Below are 13,967 nucleotides of genomic sequence, written 5' to 3' on the forward strand. Positions count from 1 at the left end.
GCCCCTGTTTCCCCCTGACAGGGCAGGCAGTGGGGGGATGGGGGGCAGCAGCTGCCTGACCCCTGCGCAGGGCCGGGCTGGCTTTGTGCTTTCCATCCAGCAGCCGCTCTTGGCTGAGCGGAGTCAGGATGTAGCGATGCAATGTAAACACCATCCTTCAGCAGGGCTGGCCGTGCACCCAGCGTCCCCATGAAAGAAGTCTGCATTCTGTAACGCTGAGTTTTCCCCCTCACGACTGGGAAAAGGAGACGGTGCCACTGGCATGGGGTGCAAAGCCTGTCTGCGGGGCACTGGCACGGGCGGATGCACACTGGGACACAAATGCTGCTGAGATGGTGAAAGCTGTGTGACACTGCAGGTGCGCAGAGCTGGCTGCTCACAAAATGCTTTTGCAAAGTGCCGCAGCACTGTGAGGGTTGCATGGAAGGGAATGAGAAAGATGTCCCCCAAAATAAGCAGCCAGGGGCTGTGCAGTAGGAGTAGAATGGAGGCAGCAGATGAACACTATCAGTGTGGTTGCTCACGGCAGATAACCGACTCACTCCTGACTAAAAAAAAATAAAATACACCCAAATCTAATAATAATAACGGCACTCTCAAGGGCTTGGGTGCTTTCCAGTTCTTACTACTATAAAACTAAAATTAGTTTTGTTGCAGAAGCCTCCAGTTAAAAAAAAAAAAAAGGCAGGAACTCGAGCACTAAAGGAAGGGAAGGTGCTACAGCACAGCAGCAGTGCAGCACCGGGCCCCATGTAAGGAGAGTTTGTAGATGGGCTCCCTGCAGCTGCCCCTGCCTGCATTGTCCTGAGCCCAGGGAGGTGCTTGTGGGATTTCATAACTGCTGCATTGCCCAAGTGTCTGTTTACAGCCTGTTTGTAGAAAGTTCTGAGAAATATCAGGGGGTTTTAGGGTGCTGCGATGTGCAAGAGCTCAGCAGTGCCTGCTGAGAGCAGACCTGAAATAAGGGATGAGGCCAAAGGTCCCATCCTCCTGCCTGCCCTTGGCTGTGAGCAGTGGGGAGGTGAAGGGGCTCGGGCACCCCAGACCCAAAAGTCCGGGCCTATGAGGGAAAACTTGATGCAATGCGTGCACACTACAAATCAATGCAAATAGCTGTGCTGAACCTTTATTCCCTCCCTTCCCCCCCCCTCTTTTTCATCCCATCAGCATCCCGCCTGCACAGAGGAGCAGGGGAAGTGGCTGACATTCACTGCTGATGGTGCAGCGGCCGAGTGTGCTGAGCGTGGGGTTTTTGGAGCGCAGCTGGGCTGCAGCTGGGCTTCACAACCACACGGCTCCTGGAGCAGTTCTGGGGCCGAGCACACCCATTGCGGCTGTTGCCTGAGGGTGGTTTTGGCTTGCATGTCACTGTCGTGCATGTTGCTTGGGGCTGTCCTCTTGGTGACACTGAGTCCACCCTGTGCCGCTGCAGGAGCATCGTCCAGCCCACATTGTCCTGTGCCGTGCTGCTGCTGCCTGGGCAGAGAAATGTGGTTCCAATAGAAATACTGATATTTCCCTAATGCTTTCCGTTTCTCCGGCCCTCTCTGCTGTAATAGGAGCTGGAGCTGTCTGTAAGAATGTCTACAATGCAGAAAAGGCAAAAGGATGGAAAATTCCCTCCTCAAAGCTACAGCAAAAACTCATCTGTCTCCCTTCCTTGTCATCCCATGCATTACTTATTGTTAATAATAACAATGGTGTGCTACATCTGTCAGGGGGTGGTTTTAGGGTTCTTGTGTCTTCTTGCAGCTTGCCTATCCGCTGCTGCAGCCTTGCTTCAGCATCACCTGCAAGGGCAGGAGGCAAGGGTGTTTCACAGAGTTTGAAAACTCAAGAGGTTTGGAAACACAAGATGTTTAAAACTATTCCGGTGGTGACAGCGCAAAATATGAGTGTTATGTTATCCTGGCTCTCCTACAATGAGTTATGGGACGTTTCATTGTGTTTTACTATACACATCTCTATATGAACGTGCCTGTGTTTGTGTAATGCTGGCCGGAGCCGGAGGCGTGCGAGGCGCAGCAGCGCTGGCTCTGGCTCTGGCTCGGCTCCGCCTGTCACTTGCATCAGTCGGGATCCCATTTGCTGACAACGGGCTCACTCCCGATTTGGTATCAGTGAGGGGGAAATGGGCCTAACATCATTGTTTCCACTTGATGAAAGCACTGGCAAACATCGTGTTCCTTATTTAAACAGGTCCAGAAACTTGCTGGGAAGAAATCATTTTTCCCAGTTTATCAAGACAAATTATTTTTCATCGGTATTCAAAACCTCAGCCTTCTTCTCTCAATAAATAGGGCTACCACATGTTTTTGTTCTTGGTTAAACAAGGCGTAGCCTCAAACTTGAGGCCCAAGAAGAGGGAAAAAAAAAAAAAAGGATAAAAAGGGAAAAAAAAACCACAGAGGTAAACACAGAGGTTTAGCAACTGCAGGTGGGAGCAGGGTGGGCACAAGCGGAGGCAGTCCTGTCTCCATGGCTCTGCTCGGCACTGTCTGCGTAGATCCATTTCCCTTCTGGTATAGTTGGGTCTGACCGACCATCTGCAGAAGTTGATGCAATGCATCTATATTTTAGATACGCTCTATTTATTCAAAGTAACTTATGTTATTTATTTAGATACCATAGTGTGCCATCTACGTAATGCGTTCTTTCTCTCTTTTTTAAAAAATATTTTATTTATTGATCCAAATGGTGCCAAATGCAGTTTACATTTATTACAATTTTACCATTTATGCTAAACAATGGGAAAAATATGATTTTTTTTAAACAAACATAAACTTGGGTGTGATGCTGTTACATACTCACGGTAAAGTAAAAATAAAAGGAGAATTACACTGATTTCTCTGTGGTTCATCTTTTACTGATGCCTATGTATAAAGGATAGCAGCATGGCATTATGTCTGCAGGATGGGCAGGGAAATGGGAAATTTAGCTTTTCTTTCAGGAAGGCAGGGAGGAGTGGCAGAAGCTCCAGTTTCCTGCCAACAGCCCCCATTTCTTTTACTCCATCATCGTAAAACAATATTTATGTAAAATCACCAGTTAAAAATGTTACCAGGACCGGGGCATTGCCTGCATGGGTTTGTATTGGTATGGCCACATGAATCATTGTCCTTGCCCCCTGCTTGTAAAGGCTTGGGTTGGCGCAAAGGCTTGTTCCAGCTGAAGTGACCCATAGGGATACACCGATTCTGACAAAATCATGTGAAAAGAAAAAAGAGAAGAGAAGAGAAAAAAGAAAAGAGAGGAGAGAAAAAAGAAAAGAGAAAATAAAAGAGAAGAGAGAGAAAAGAAGAGAGAAAAGGAGAAAAAAAGAAGAGAGAAAAGAAAAGGAGAGAAAAAAAGAACAGAGAAAAAAAGAAGAGAGAAAGGAAAAGGAGAGAAAAAAAAAGAGAAGAGAAAATAAGAGAGAAAGGAGAAAAGAAAAGAAAAAAGAAAAGAAAAGAAAAGAAAAGAAAAGAAAAGAAAAGAAAAGAAAAGAAAAGAAAAGAAAAGAAAAGAAAAGAAAAGAAAAGAAAAGGTTTTGATAAGGTCAGCCAGAAAAATATTTCATTTGCTTATCCAGAAGCAGCACTGAGGTTAGAAGCATGTTTTATTTTATAGGAAAAACATCTCACAGTCAGCAGCAAGCATTGGCTGAGGCTTTGTTGCTCTTCATATTAGGATGATTATGATGATTAATATTTCATTTTGGGGGAAATGCTGCAATTTGGAATCCCAGCCAAGCTCAGCATGCAGACACGTTTCCATGCTGTGGGCATGGGCAGCGCTGTGCCCACCCCAGATCTGCAGAGCATTTGAACCCTGCTTTGAAACTCCTGACACCACTGAACAGGTGTCAGCCTCTCCTCGTGGGCACTGCCCCCACTGAACAAGTGCTGCCCCCAGTTATTACATTGAGCATCTCCCGCATTTAATGCATTGCTCATCTTAACACATGACTAAGCTGTAAGGAGTTTACGCTGCCACCACATTCACGGAGTGTTGGGAAGAGGCTGCAGCAACGTCCTGTAAAAGTATAACACCCCCTGAGTGTTATGAGAACATGAGTGTTAAGAGAAAAACACTTTTTTTTTTTTTTTTCACTAAAAAATAGGCTACAGCTATGGCATGCTTGTGGGTACAAGTTCCTACGTTTGTAAACAAAACCGCTCCATCTTGAGCACAGCCAGTGAGCTGCCCCGCTGCCCTTGGCACTGGGTAGAGGGGGGGAAGAACCAAAAAAAAAAAAAATGCTAAACCACTTTTGAAACACACAGGTTTATAAAGTTTTTTTAGGGGGAATGGAAAAAAAGATCTGTTTATATTCCCCCCATCATGCCACCCAGAGGCCTGACAGCCATGGTTGGCTCGTGGCTGAGTCAAATGCTCACACTTGAAGCTCCGCTCTGTAAATATTTTATGAAGCATCTTTTGAGACTCATAAATCCTTGTACATGTGCGTGCGTGCATGTGTGTGCATGTGCGCTGAAGAGGCTGAGCAAGGCTGTAATCCCACTGCCAGCCTGTCCAGGGGAAGGGCTGAAGGGGAAGGGGAAGTGGGAAAGGGAGGGGGAGGGGGAGGGAGGGAGGAAGGAAGGAAGGAATGGAAGAGACAAAGAGAGAAAGAAAAAGAAAGAGGAAGTGTGAAAGAGAGAAGGAAAGAGAAAGAGAGAAAGGGACAGAGAGAAAGAGAGAAAGAGAGAAAGAGAGAAAGAAAGAAAGAAAGAAGAAGAAAGAAAGAGAAAGAAAGAAAGAAAGAAAGAAAGAAAGAAAGAAAGAAAGAAAGAAAGAAATAAAATAATGAAAGAAAGAAAGAAAGAAAGAAAGAAAGAAAGAAAGAAAGAAAGAAAGAAAGAAAGAAAGAAAGAAAGAAAGAAAGAGAAAGAAAGAAAGAAAAAGAAAAAGGAAGGAAGGACGGACAAACAAGTTATAATGACAAAATTGGAGAGGGCTGCTTGGAAAATCTGACTTGTTCAAGAGAACAAAAAATAGAAAGAAAACAACATTTGCAGGCAACAGCATGCAGGCGAATGTGCTGCTGGTCTGGGGCTGCACAGATTTTGAGTGCAATTTCTTGGGGATGGGGTGTGTGTTGCCTGATTGCATAGTGTATGTGGGAGAGTTTCACTGGCTGATGCTTGCTTTAAAGCACCAGCTTGAAATCCCAAGCTCCCAAAAGATGTACTATACTAATTTCTTCATTTTTAAATGGAAGAAGAAACAGCTGGGAAATGGGATGCTGAGGGTGCTCAACCCTACTGAATGGTTTGCACGTCTCACAATTACCTCCTGGTAAGAAATACTGTGGGAAGATAAACCCAGCCACACTTCAAACTGGAAAGCCCACAATAAAAGTGAAGACCAGAGTGTACAGTTTGCATGTCTCCAGAAAAAAGGAACGGAACGGAACGGAATGGAACGGAAAGGAAAAGAAAGGAAAGAGAAAGGAAAAGAAAAGAAAAGAAAAGAAAAGAAAAGAAAAGAAAAGAAAAGAAAAGAAAAGAAAAGAAAAGAAAAGAAAAGAAAAGAAAAGAAAAGAAAAGAAAAGAAAAGAAAAGAAAAGAAAAGAAAAGAAAAGAAAAGAAAAGAAAAGAAAAAGAAAAGAAAAGAAAAAATCAAGTGTATCTATGGTCATATTTCCCCATATCTCTTTCGTAGAGATACCAACAACGTAGGCACTACCCACAACGAGAAGCCCAGGAACACGAATAATTGTTGCTTCAGCTGCTGCTGGGGATTTGCAGCAAGGGAAGGAGGGAGCTCAGTGGTGCTAGACAGCTGTGGAGAAAACAATCTTCATAGTTTCATGTTCCCTCTCCCAGTATCATCAGACAAAAAGAGAAGCAGGTTTCTAAAGCACAGTAAGGATCTGCCTGTAGGCTCAGAAAGCTGGAAAGAATTGATTTTACAGGGCTGGTTCAGGCACCTTCATGCACTGAAGACAAACCTGGCTGTGATGAAGCTCTTCAGCACAGAAGGCTGCAGCTGCTGCATTTGCAGGGTTTCGGTGTATCTGAGACATTTTTGTTACCCTCCCAAATTGCAAACTGCACTGGGCTGGGTGAGGATTTGTTTCTCCCAAGCTCTGCCTTCCCTCTCCTCTCCACTCTCCTCTCTCCACTCTCCTATGGCCCTGGGGGCTCTGCTGGGCAGGGGTCCCATGGATGCAAAGCCCATGGGTGCTGCAGACAGCAGTTTCACCCTCTGCCAGGACAGCAGCTCCCAGTCCCCTGCACTGGGCTACTTCCTAAGCTCTGGAAATGGTTGGGGTCATTGGCCACTGCCCTTTCCCATCCCCAGCAGAGAGAGAGAACCCTGCACTGCTCTCTATGCCCTGCCGGCACTGCTGAAGGCTGACCACCCCCAGCCTTAGACCGCAACGGTATGCTTACACCCTGCCCCCAAAACTCAGTTTTTTATATTATCATCTCCCCAGTTCCCCATAAGGATCAGCCTTTTGCTCTCCTTTGGGGGAAATACCCCTCTAAACCTCTCCCCTCCCCTACTTTTTGAATCATCTCTGCCCAAAAGCATCAGCCCGAAACATTTCAGTCTGACTCCTATCACCTTTGGGTAAAAACAGGGGAGATTTGGAGGAACGGAGACATTTTCATATAATCTTTTTGAAGGACTGAAGCAGCCCTTGCACTGGCATACAGCATTTTCCCAAGTGGGTGCAGATGGGAAAAACCTTTGGGGCAAGGAGGCTGCAAACCCCAGCACCAGCGTTCCAGGACTGCAGCTTTTTGGTGCGGTCTCCCAGCCCCAGGCCCTGGCGCAGCCTTCCAGATGTTTCCTTTGATTAAGTTGCCTCTTCCAGAGTTTCCCAATTGCGGTGTCAGCTTTCCCATCCCATAACAAATTCAGCCTGTGCATGGCTCTGTGTTGCCCAGAGGCATCCCTGCAGGATGGTTTGTGCTATATTTTGTCCTGACGTCCCCACATCCCTACCAGCCCCTCCTCAAGGCCCATGGTTTAAGCCTGGCTGGGAGCAAGCTCCAACAAAGTCCCATGGTATCCTCAGGCCTGAATGCTTCAAGGACACTCAGATTCGTATTTTTTTGTCACGTTCTCAAAGGCTGTGGTACAATTTGGGGGCTGAGGATGAGGTCAGCATTGGTAAAACTGCTCTCTGCATATGTATTTAGCCTTTGCTCCTGCAGCCTCAGAGGCTGGCTGGCCTCAGGATCAGCAGGAGCCTTGTGGCTCCCCAGGTCACCCCCAGGACCCTGGAGCCCCCGGGGCTCATGGAGGGATGAGGCTGACCCAGTCAGGAGGTCTGCTCTGGTATTAACACCAATGCAACTGGATACAACACCATGGCAGCTCTACTGAGAGCAAGGAGCCAAACACCTCTGCACTAGATAATCAGTCATAAACCAAAAGCAATCACCAGCAGCAACCACACTCATAAAAGCCAACCTGCTCCCACTGGCCTCGAGCTCCCAGAAAAACCCCAGGCTCAAGCACAAAAGGCGAGAGCTGATCCCATTTCCTACCCAGGGTTCTCCCATTCCCTACCCAGAGTCCCAAAGCCTGTGGGATGCATCTTTTTATAACAGGTATCAAATGACTACAGGAATCTATCTGCGAAGGCAGTCAGGCTTACGAGGTTGACAAGGCAATAATGGGATTTCTTGCAGCTGTTTTGCAGAGCAGGCTCTCTCAAAGCACACCCTGGCAATGGCTGGAGGGGCTGCAGCAGCAGTAGGCGTTAGGAGGGATGGATAAATTATGTTTGGCTTTACATGTGGTTGGAAAAAGGTTTATCCACAGGAGGAAATAGCCCAAACTGGAAAGAATTGGCCCTCTCTGCAGGCAGGACATCTACTGAATGCATGTGTCAAGACCTGTCCCCATGCTGCCCATGACAGAGTCCAAAGCTCTTTCAGGTGCTCTCCTGCAATTCAACACCTCCCTCCATCAACACTCATTTTAGCACTTCAAAGCTGGCCACTGCTCCGAGGTGAGGTGGTGTCACCTGTCATCAGCCACAGAGATCATTCTGCCTTGCAGGAATGCTCCTCCTGCTGCAGAGCATGCCCCTCCTAGCCTGGGGCTTCCCTTCACCACCTGAGGAGTTTTTCAAGCTTGGAAAGGCATTTCCTTCCACTTGAAAACTGCTCTAGGTTGTGAAAGGTTCTTCCTCACAACTCAGTGATATGATTTACATGCTTTGGATTTACAAACAGAAAATTTCCAGATTTTCTTTTTCCTCGCCTCGCCTCGCCTCGCCTCCCCTCGCCTCGCCTCCCCTCGCCTCGCCTCGCCTCCCCTCCCCTCCCCTCCCCTCCCCTCCCCTTCCCCTCCCCGCTTCCCTCCCCTTCCCTCCCCTTCCCTTCCCTCCCCTTCCCTTCCCTTCCCTTCCCTTCCCTTCCCTTCCCTTCCCTTCCCTTCCCTTCCCTTCCCTTCCCTTCCCTTCCCTTCCCTTCCCTTCCCTTCCCTTCCCTTCCCTTCCCTTCCCTTCCCTTCCCTTCCCTTCCCTTCCCTTCCCTTCCCTTCCCTTCCCTTCCCTTCCCTTCCCTTCCCTTCCCTTCCCTTTTTTTCCTTTTCTCTCTCTTGATATACCCCCAGAAGTTGTTTTAAATCCAGTCCCTCCTTTGCACTTCTTCCCTGCAGACCACCAGGGTAGCCAGCTCCCCTTCCAGCCCCACACCAGAAGGGCTTTCCCCATCCAGGCTCTGCAAAAATGGTTGTGTTTCCTCACTTCCACGGCGTGTTGCCACCACAGTGTGGCATTGCCAGAAGCTGCATTGCCAGAAGCTGCCACCAGTGCCCTCTCTGACATGGTCTGTACGTGTAGGAAGGCATCTCAGCCCAAGGCTGCAGGGCAGGCTTCAGCCATGCTTTGTGCCTTCCAAGAACAGGCTCTAGAAAGGCATTTTTAACTTTTTTTTTTTTTTTTTTTTTTTTTCAACTTCGGGATGTACTAAACCAGATGGGGATGTACTAAACCGGGGGGGCGGGGAGTGGGGGGGTGGGGGGGTCAGGAAAGGCTATTTTTCCATTAAGTGGTTCTTGGTAATTTTTTTTTTTTTTTTGCGGGGGGGGGGGGGGATTTGTCCCGCTGTTCTTTGAATTGATGCAATCTTGTAATTCTGCTACATAGCGCTGTGCTGGGTGGCCTCCCAAAGCTCCTGTTATGCCTGCGTTTCATGATGGATAAAAATGTTCCTTGATCTCTTGACAACACCAAGCAGTATAGTTTATTTCTGAGGAGACCACTGAGGCATCTTGATGGAAGCTTAACTGTTTTAATGACATTGCTGCATTGTAATTTCCACTCAGCCTGCTTTGCTGACATGCTGTTGGTAATACTCACTTGTTGCTAGTGGGTCTGTTAAGGAGAATTTCAGGCAGTCCAGGGCATGGTTCATTCCAGAGGGCCACAGGCAGCCTTAAGCCCAGCTCATGGCAAGGAGTGGCAACCAGCACCCCCAGCCAGGTTGTAAGGGGCTGTGCAAACAGGTCTTGGGGGTGTGCAGTGAAGCCCCTATTCACAAGTATTGGCTTTCCCACTGGGAGGGAGGTTTCTCAAAAGAAAGAGATCCAAACTGGAACAGAATTGGCTGTTAAGACATCTATTGAATGTGCAGAGTGATCTCAGTAAACACCAACACCGAGCCTCCAGCAGGACCAAAACTGTGTGTCCAGCCCTGATACACCCTACATTGCCACTTGCTAGGAACTCCTCTTCCTCCCCACAGCACATCCCTTCAAAATAGGCTAGCGAAAAATACTACAGGTGATCTGAAGGTGTTCATGGGGCTTTACACTGTGGTGTCCTCCTGGGAAGGCTTTTTATATGATGTTGGTTAAAGCCACGAGCAAGCTCCTCTTGTCTGTGTTCACACATGCAGCACGCGTCAGCTCTAACAGCTCCTGTAAATTTACGTTTGCTTTTTTTTTAATGGGAACATACTTTTCAAGCAGCTGGACTTTGTGCCTGCATGTGCAGGGCCATGTTGCTGCTTGGTTTAATCAACTGCTCCATTTTGTAATCAGTTTTGCTGGCAGTGCCAGAGAAAAGCAATGCTGGAAGCCAATGCCCAAAGTTGAAGCTTTCCCTATGGCGGTCTTAAGGCAGAAGGATTTTACTGTGGGACAGGTGTCATCTCCCAGATCTAGCAAGAGCAGTGAAATGAGCAACCATCCATTCCAACTCCCCAGTGCCATCCATCAACAGGAAGAGACTGCTCACTGAGCTCACCTGCAGAATATTATTTATCTTTATTTCAAATCCATACCAGCTCAGTTAATAGTGTCAATATCTTAAATTTCTCCAGTTGCTCTGAACTGAACAGGCTTTAAAGGTGGGAAGAACACCAGGGTTGGTTGATGCATCCAAGAGCTACGGGCTAAAGGAAGAGGGAGGTGTGTGTCTGCAGGTAGCCAAGGCAGGGACAGAAACAATTATTTGGCAGTAAAAATTCATCAATCTTTATTGATGTGACAAATATATTACTCTTCTTTTAAGCAGTTAGCAAGTCCATGGCTAAAGAAGATATGGTACATTTCGCTACTTGAATTTTTGAAGGGGTTCACTAAGTTCCAGCAAAGGTTCTTCAAGACACTAACAGTGGGAAGCGATAAAAGTTCAGATTTCAGAGTGAAGGATTTACTCTTAGGTTTATGATGACCAATATATTCAACCAATCTGTAAATAGAAAAAAAAAAAAAGGTCTTGTGGATCTGCTACAGAATGACTGCACGAGGAAATGTAGAGGGAATTCATTGGAAATCTTTACTAAATGCTGCTGATTGAGAAAACAATTGTATGTAGATGGACTTTGAGCTGACTTTCCTCATGAAAATATCTTGGGGCTAGGACAGACCTTTGAAAACCTCATCTCTGGGCTCAGCAGCAGCCAAGAAAACAAACTGAATACCTGGAGGTATCAGCTGGGAAGGCAAAACTGGGTCCCCTATCTCCAAAAAATGGGGCTCCCCAACTTGGAAAGCAAAGTTTACAGTGGTATGACCTGAACAGCAGCAGGAAGCTTGACAGAGGTCAAACACAGAAACACATGGCCTAGAGGCATCAGCTGCTGTCAGAAGTTGCTATGTCCAGGCACACAGGAGGAGGCAGCACATCACATGGCCCTGCTGAGCATCTCCTTGCCACAGGATGCTATGGGTGCTCAAACCTCACGGTGCTTTCAGGGGCATCCTCAGCACCTCACCTACACCACTCTGCTTCTGTCAGACCCTTCCTCAAAACCATGCTGCCTTACTAAGCTGTCCAAAAAAAACCCAGACTTGTAAAATAAAACCAGTAGTTTCCAGCCTGTTGAGCATCCTGAAGCAGCACCCCAAAGGCAGTCAGGGAGGGTCACACAAAGCAGGGTCAGGACCTGGGCATCCTGCAGCAGTCACACAATGCCACACAATGTGGCTGCCACTTTCAGTGGCACTTTTGCACAGTATAAAGTCCTCGAAACAGGTTTATAATCTATATATTGCTATTTCACCCATAGAATTGCAACCCCAGTAAGGACAAAAGGATCACAACAGAGCAGAGAGCTGAGCAAACGGCAGTTACACGAACCATTCAGACAGATCAGGCACAACCCGGTATCTGGTCTCTGTTGTCTGCAGGAAGTGACAGGCTCTGCAGACCTGCATGGCCCAGCCAGTCCCCGCCACAGGCTTCAGCCACTTGCGCCACTGAAAGTAGCGCTGGTATCGCTCAGTGTCCCTGCTCAGCTCCAACAGGTACCGTGCCATGTCACTGGCGCTGGGAAAGTCATCGACGTGGATGAAGGAGTCAGGGGGCAAGAAGTGCTCGTAGTTTTCTCGGGGTGGCCCTAGTACAACAGGAACAGTGCCAGAGGACAAAGCGTTCCACCAGAGCTTCTCAGTGATGTAGTCTTCATGCTGGGAGTTCTCAAAGGCCAAGTAGAAATTGTACTGGGACACAGTGGGAAGAAGCTTGTTGCTGGGCAGGGGCAAGTGATGCTGCCCATAGACATCCACAGTGATGTATTTCTTCAGCTCCTGGTAGTACTTTACCCGGTGGGAGCCTTCTTGCCAATTGCTGACTACCCAAGCCACCATCTTGGTCTTGGATGGGATGTTGAAGGGCTGGGGCTGTCTGAGGAGCTGCAGGTCCCCATAGGGGCTGAAGATGTCTGAATCTCTTCGGTATGACATAGTCAGGTTGAAGAGGTTGTCCATGGCAACTAAGTTTGGAGAGTTACTTGGAGACTCCAAGTTGAACCAGATCCAGCGCTGGGATGGGAGTCTGGGGATCTGGGCCAGTCTTCTTGTGTCCCAACACACATCCCTGTGATGCATAATCACAGCATCTGCCTTTTGGGACCAGCTGCGGTTGACAGTGAAGTAACAGTCTGGTGTGCCATATAACTCTGAGCAGTTTCTGAAATTAAAGTGTTGCCCAAAGGGCCAACTCCACAGCAGGATGGTCAGCCTGTGCTCACTCTTCAGTGGGGTGCTGGTATTTTCAGCAAGAGGCATTTGAGTAGAGAGATGGGAACTGTGATCTTCTGGCTTGGGAGTCCTGAACTGACGAAGAGAAACAAAGAGGCAGGAGCTGAATACGAAGCTGAAGAGGAAAAAGGTGAGGAGTTTCTTCCATGAGATCTTCTTCCCTTCCATGAGCTCCATGAATGGATCTGCAAACACCACAGATAGGGCACTGAGTGATGGGTGCACATTGACCACAGCATGCCCATGGCTATGGGTGCACTGTGTAGCTAGGAGGGGTGGAGGGGGAGGTAGTGGAAGGGGGGTATGCAGAGGGGCTTGGGCAATAGCAAGAAGACCTGAGGTACATTTACCTCAGGGAAACCAGCTGATGTGATCTTTTTGGATTTCAGTAAAGCTTTTGACAGTTTCCCAGAGGATCCTACTGGACAAAATGTCCAGCATACAGCTAAACAAAAACATCATACAATGGGTGAGCAATTGGCTGACAGGCCCCTGCCTGTCAAAGGGTTGTGGTAAATGGGGCCATATCAGTCTGGCAGATGGTCACTACTGGGGTCCCTCAAGGATCCATTTTAGGGCCAGCCATCTTCAATGTTTTTATAAATGATTTGGATGGAGGACTAGAAGGTATTTTGAGCAAATTTGTTGATGACACTAAACTTGGAGGAGCTGTTGACTCTGTTGAGGGTGGAAAGGCCTTGCAGAGAGATCTGGACAGATTGGAGAGCTGGGCAATCACCAACCACATGAAATCTAACAAGATCAAGTGCTGGGTCCTGCACCTGGGAAGGGGTAACCCTGGCTACATGTACAGACTGGGCGACAAGATGCTGGAGAGCAGTCCCGTAGAAAGGATCTGGGGGTTGTGGCTGACAGCAAGCAGAATATGAGCCAGCAGTGTGCCCTGGCAGCCAGGAGGGCCAACCGTACCCTGGCGTGCATCAAGCACGGCATTGCTAGTTAGTTGACGGAAGTGATTGTCCCACTCTACTCTGCCCTGGTGCAGCCTCACCTCGAATACTTTGTGCAGTTCTGGGCACCACAGTACAAAAAGGATGTGAAACTGTTGGAGAGTGTCCAGAGGAGGGCAACGGGGTTGTTGAAGGGCCTAGAGGGGAAGAGGAGTGGCTGAGGTCACTTGGGCTGTTCAGCCTGGAAAAAAGGAGGCTGAGGGGAGACCTCATCATGGCCTACAGCTTCCTCACAAGGGGGAGTAGAGGTGCAAGCGCTGATCTATTCTTTTTAGTGACCAGTGACAGGACCCAGGGGAGTGGCGTCAAGCTGCGGCAGGGGAGGTTTAGGCCAGACATCAGGAAGAGGTTCTTCACTGAGAGGGTTGTTGTGCACTGGAAAAGACTCCCCAGGGAAGTAGCCACTGCACCTAGCCTGTTGGAGTTTAAGAAGCATTTGGACTGTGGTCTCAGTCATATGGTCTCATTTTTTGTGTAGACCTGTGTGGTGCCAGGAGTTGGACTCGATGATCCTGATGGGTCCCTTCCAACTCAGGATATTCTATGATTCTACCTCCA

The 13,967-nt window shown here is 47.9% G+C and overlaps 1 protein-coding gene across 1 annotated transcript; it reads right to left on the bottom strand.

The window, feature by feature from the left end:
• Window positions 1–11,526: 11,526 nt before the first annotated feature.
• FUT6 (fucosyltransferase 6) lies at window positions 11,527–12,615 on the bottom strand. Its single transcript, XM_032203875.1, has one exon. It carries the CDS (start codon window positions 12,613–12,615, stop codon window positions 11,527–11,529), a length of 1,089 nt encoding a protein of 362 aa, XP_032059766.1.
• Between the last annotated feature and the right edge of the window lie 1,352 nt (window positions 12,616–13,967).

This window comes from Aythya fuligula, chromosome 26 (assembly GCF_009819795.1).
Source record: "Aythya fuligula isolate bAytFul2 chromosome 26, bAytFul2.pri, whole genome shotgun sequence".
Classification (NCBI taxonomy): domain Eukaryota; kingdom Metazoa; phylum Chordata; class Aves; order Anseriformes; family Anatidae; genus Aythya; species Aythya fuligula.

Bases quoted from the DNA above. Each gene is read 5' to 3' on its own strand.
- FUT6 (XM_032203875.1), bottom strand. From the start codon at position 12,615: ATGGAGCTCATGGAAGGGAAGAAGATCTCATGGAAGAAACTCCTCACC.